General features: G+C 44.3%; 1 protein-coding gene across 1 annotated transcript in view; it reads left to right on the top strand.

The window, feature by feature from the left end:
• The window catches only part of PLEKHM3 (pleckstrin homology domain containing M3), a 217,514-nt gene extending 214,329 nt beyond the window's left edge, over positions 1 to 3,185 (top strand). The window contains exon 8 of the mRNA XM_004378281.2: positions 1,842 to 3,185. Within this exon, the coding sequence (XP_004378338.1) occupies positions 1,842 to 2,019 (178 nt within the window). The 3' untranslated portion in view covers positions 2,020 to 3,185. The remainder of the gene's footprint in view (positions 1 to 1,841) is intronic.
• The last annotated feature ends 2,392 nt before the right edge of the window (positions 3,186 to 5,577 follow it).

Below are 5,577 nucleotides of genomic sequence, written 5' to 3'. Positions count from 1 at the left end.
CAGGCCTTAGCCAGCAGCATGGCACTGAGGAACAGCCATGACTGGGCTGCCAGGATTCCTGGGTTCTCATCACAACTCTGTCCTCAACTCACTGTGTCCCTGTGAGACAATCATTTGCCCTCTTGGAGTCTCAGTTTTTTCATCTGTGAAGTGAGAGGCTTGGTTGAAATGTCCTCAGGTCACCGTGGTGGCATAGATGAAGTCAGGTTGACATGATGACACCCAAAAAGGCTGTGGCACGCTGGGAGGAGCAGTTTTGGCTTTATTATTAAGCACCTACCACGTGCCAGGAACTAAGCTAAATGCTTTATCTGTTATCTCATTTGAGCCTCACAACACCCCTGTGAGGTGGGTGCAAATGTCATCTCCATTTAGCAGATGAGGAAACTGAGGCTCAGAGAGGTGAAGTAACTTGCTCAGGGTCATACAGCCATTAAGTTGTTTGAAGTCACAGCTATCAAACCCCTTGCCTGCTATCCCAACTACTATGTTTCTCTGGCCCAAAGAGCTGAGCTGGAGCAGAGCCTGCTGGGTGCAGTGAAGCTCCTGTCTCATGGTCTATCAGCTAATACAGCAACTCCCACCCCTCACAGCGTCTGTCCTGCCAAGTCGCAGCCTTCTGCCCAGGGTACCAAGGTGGGTGTGAAGTTCCTCCTTTAGCCAAGCCCTCTGAATTCTGAATGGTGTCCAGGGCTAGTCAGCGTCAGGTGAGGGATAGTACCCTAAAGGCTGTCCTAAGCCCAAGACTCACACCCAGATACTATCAGAAACACAAAAGAAATGTCAGGCTGAGCCGTGAGGACTGGTTCCTCCATAGCCCAGTCCTGATAGACCCTCCCTGAATGATGCTGGCTGGTTGAACAAAATCGTGCAGGCCCAATTCCCTGGGTTCCTGGGACCAGGTAAAAGTCGCTTGCCACTCACGTGTGAAAGGATGAGAACTTAATCCACATCACCAAGCCACCCACTTGAGCAGCTTTGGTTGTTCCTGTCAGTTATTCATTATTAAAAACTTCGCTGTAAAAACAAGCTGTTCTGACTCCTGTGCAGGTTTCCAGTAAGCTGAACAACAAACTAGTCATCCGCCTGGAATGTCTCCTCTCTATAAATTACAGTATCTCTTGGGTTTAAAAAAAAAAAAGTTTTCCTTTTTTACTCTCTCATGTTTTATTGCTCCAAGTTATGTTATAAAGGTAAACTGTTAGGTGGAGGATTTTCCCTAATTTTTATTTTTTAACTCAGAAGAGTAATAGAGCACAGCATATAATTCAAAAAATGAAAATATGTCATTTTACCTTTTCAAACTGTCAGATAAAGACAGTAAGTTAACAGGGAACCACTTAGCTCATGATAACTAAAGTAGAAAGCTACATTTTCAGAGGGGTTGCCATTGGTGTAGGGAAGCGTTTTCCATTGACGAGTCACTTCACCCTCATTTTGTGTCACTTGACCTGGAGTCACTATCCACACTGTCTCGGTGGAAAAGACACTAGCACACAGGGCTTCAACGCTCTGTCCATTGTCACCGTAATCACAGAGTTGCTAAATGACTGCTGATTCCGCTCCCTCAGGAGCCATAGCCTCTCCCCAGGCTAGTTCTAATTGGAAAAGAAAAAAAAAAAAAATGTTTTTCAAGTGAACGTCAACCTTGAGCATTTTGGAAAAGAAAACAGCCCATTCCTATGAGTCACTTCTCTTCCCAGTGGTAGGGTTGTCCAGAATAATATGTTACGGCCCTAGTTGCTCCACAAAGAAGTGTCTTCTATGCTTCAAGTGTTTGTGTTCATTTCTTTCTTGCTCATTTCAATCTTGCTCATCATACCCGCGGTTGGCTTTTACAGGTGTGAACGCTGTGGAGCTGTTTTCCATTCTGAATGCAAAGAAAAGTCTGTCCCCTGCCCAAGGTGTGTTCGCCGAGAACTGCAGAAGAAGCAGAAGTCTTTCTGGCGGAGGCTGAATATGGATGAGAGTCTGGAGGAGGCTTTCAACATGTTTGAGCTGTCCTACCAGAACACCTGACCAGGCAGGACCCCCAGGCCAGAGATTCACTTAGTGATGATCCATCAGCCCTGAGTGGCTTCCTAACTAGCCAGTTAGACCCCACTGGAAGAAGAGTATGTCTGCTCTTCAGCTAGATATAGATATATATTTATATATATATATATACATACATACCTATACATCCTGTAAGTATACTCTGTGTAAATCGTTGTCTGGAAAGTCCTCAGAGCCTCTGTAGCTCAAAAAAATACCAGTTGCTGACTTACACCTAGCCATGAATTTCAGCCGCTTGCTCCCAAGCAGAACATGGTTTACATACTATGCTTAATAGTTTAGACTTTTTTTTTTTTTTTTTGGCTCTCAGGGGCCATCTTATTACACAGAACACAGAAGGAAACATTTCCAGCAGAATGACAGAGATTTGGGTTATTTTTGTGTTATTTATTTTTAGCCTCCTGAGAAGCTGAAGTAACTGAGGCAAGCACCCACCACCATCTGTTTCATAAGAAAATCTTCAAAACACAGGAATGACTCCTGGATCCTTCCAGGACTCGGTGTCCTTGGCTCTGTCTCTCCTCGGTTTCTACCCGGGCGGACGTGGGGGTCACGCAAAGAGCTGAATGGCCTGGAAGCTAAGAGTGCGAGCTCCCTTTGACAGAAAGCATGAGCCCCTAATTTATGAGGAGAGCTGGTTCTGGCTTCAAAGTTAATTTCAGAGAGTTTCTTTTTCCTGAGAAGAGATTTCTGCGACCAATAACCGCATGTTGTCATCTGTTTGCTGGTACGAGTCCCAGCATCTGCCTAATGATGGGACCGTCCGCCATATTGCCAGGGTGTAAACATGGCTGTCTTAAGAACAGTTTCGCAAGGGTTTCATGGGAGATATTTATGCTTTTTTTAATGGTGCTGGCCTGAGGAAATTTCCTAGAATTGTTGTTAAATACTGGTAGATAGGGTATGTGGTGCATACACTCCAAGAGAGGATCTTTGATTTCTTTTCATGGAATCCTGAATTCCTACCTATTCATTCATTTATCTGTCATTGTTCTTCACTGCACTTTTTTGACGTTTGATTTGTCAATTTAATCATTCCTACTTTCGTTTGCTTTCTTAAATTATTTTAAAAAATCAGAGGAACATGGATCTTCGAAATACCAACTTTAGGCTATTAAGAAAATACCAAACTTCCAAGTATAAATAATGAATTAAACCTGATGTTGTTTAAAAGTATATATATATCAACATATATGTAATTTCCACTTTAAAGTAAAACAAAAATGCTAAATAAGTAATAGAATATAAATAAGAAATATAATTAATTGCTTTGCTTTTTTCAGGGTAGTGGTCTCCCACTGCGATGCCCTTGTAAGAGCCAGCATAGCAGTCACTGTGACCAAAATGGCAGGTAGGATGGCACTGGAAGCCCAGTGGCTCCCATTCCTTCTACCTTACCTCTTTCTAGAACAGAAAAATATGTTCATATTGAAACAATTCACGACAGAGCTTGTGAGAAGATCCTGTATGTTTCACCACTGAGCAGACACCTTCAACGCCTTTGTGGTTTGGTAGTTTCACTATTAGGATCTGGAGAATCCACGGCTCACAAAGTATATTGTACGTTCAGCCCCATCTCGCCTTTCTCTCACACCTTGCTCCCTCCAGAACTCAAGTCCTGATACCTCCATCCATTTAGAGACATGACATTTCACGTGACTTTTGTGCAGATGGTAGATGTGAGCATTTCACCCCTTGACCTGCGCCAGGTCCTTTGGCCCAGACCACACATTTCAACTTAATAGCTCGCCCCCATGCGTTTATTTTCTGATTATCCAGTAGCTGTCACCAAGGCATGACAACTTGTTACAAGGCCAGGGTCCTATTCATAAGAAGCCTTATGGTGCCTCTTACTCTTGGAAAAATAGGTTGAGCCTCCATCCACCCCCCACTCTAGTTATAATGTTGCACACAAAGAGAAAGGGTGGAAAATTTCAAAGGAGCACTTGGCCAACAGGCAAACAAATTTGATCATCTCCTTTTTCCTCCTCCCCTTCGTGAAATGCAGTATTTATATTTTCCAGTCTCAGAGAAGATAGCAGAACATGATCTTTCAGAAGAGAATTATAGACCTGCTTACTATAAACCAGATGTACTCCAGTGGCAAAGTGCCTTCTCCCTCCACTCCCAGCTCCCAGCACTGCAACTTACTTTTGCCTCTGCTGTAATTAATGCATCTGTGGTCCTGACTGTTAGTGAGGTCGTCCCCAGCATGCTGCATTTGGAGACCTGAAGTGCAGGGCCGTTCCCTCCCTACCGACACGTTTGCTCTCTGCATAGAATATCCTGTCCCAGCTAATGTGCGCCCAGGGTTGGCCCTACCAAAGTCAAGGGTGGAATTCTGGATCCCTGTTCTAAATGTCTTTGCTTTTGCTGATGCCCATTCATAAGGCCCTGCTACATATTAGCAGTCCCTGCAAACTCCTATGGAGAACTTTCCACCCACATCATTTTCTGTGTATTTTCCAAAGGGAAAAAAATAGATGTGCAATCACAGTCAGCTACCCAGGACTGGAACTGTGTTCCAGCTGCTTCTGTCTTCTCTCCTTTTTACACGTCCCTGACAACCTGGTTGGTACTGGCCGCAGGCCTACACTTAGGATGTCCGCTGCCACCGCCCAAATCAGATCGGACGGAGTGGAGCCTGCTTAGGGGTTAGGTCTGCCTTAGAAATTCAAAATTGCTGTTTTCCGCCCAGAATGCCTTAGAGCACATAAACACCCTTACTGTTTCCATCTCTAACGAATTACTTGGTGCACTGTTAGGTAATTGTTCCATTGCTTAGAAACTCGACACAAAGGCAAATCTGTGGATTACCACCTCTCTGCGACCCAGCTAATACCTGCTTTTCCTCATGTTCCACTTTTCATCCCATGTTAAATATCTTGCACATAAAGCATAGAAGAAAGTGGCCAATTAATCCCCTGGAGCTGGCAGCCGACTCCAGGGAACCTGTTTTCACTGAAAGGCCTATTCCCTGGTGTGGCGCTGAGGAAATCCCTCCTAGCAGTGCCAGAAACTCATGAGTGAGACAGCACAATCCTGGTGAAATACTGGCATCTAACCCTGCAGCAAAGAAGCCAGTTCCTAAAATAGACCTACATTTGTGCCACTGCAGGAAGGCCACAAAGTACTCAAAAAGCAGTCAACTGGAATTGGAGTCATTTTCTTTCCAGTGTCGCTTTTCCCCAAAATGGAAAGCCTCTTTATATGAAACCATGTCAGTGCTCATCTCTCCTATTTGCTTCACTGCATTTGCAGGGGACCTTATGATAGTCATCTTCGTATCTGTAATGCTAAAGCGTAGTCTTTTTAGGAGCTTTAGCGTTTGTTTAGCTGAGAGGGTAGTCGCTTTTTGATTCTTATAGACTCGGTCTCCACCAAAAAGGGCATATAGCTAGTGCTATATAGTGGCATCCTTCAGGCTCCTGAAAAGGGACTGTGCTGTGATTCCCTTCCAGCTACAATGAGAACAAGTGTTTATATCACTCTAGTAGTGCCTGGGTGGTACAAACACTTAAC

This window comes from Trichechus manatus, unplaced genomic scaffold (genome assembly GCF_000243295.1).
Source record: "Trichechus manatus latirostris isolate Lorelei unplaced genomic scaffold, TriManLat1.0 scaffold00056, whole genome shotgun sequence".
In the NCBI taxonomy this organism is placed as follows: Eukaryota; Metazoa; Chordata; class Mammalia; order Sirenia; family Trichechidae; genus Trichechus; species Trichechus manatus.
The sequence above is the reverse complement of the archived record's forward strand: the minus strand, read 5'-3'. Positions and strand labels throughout refer to the sequence as shown.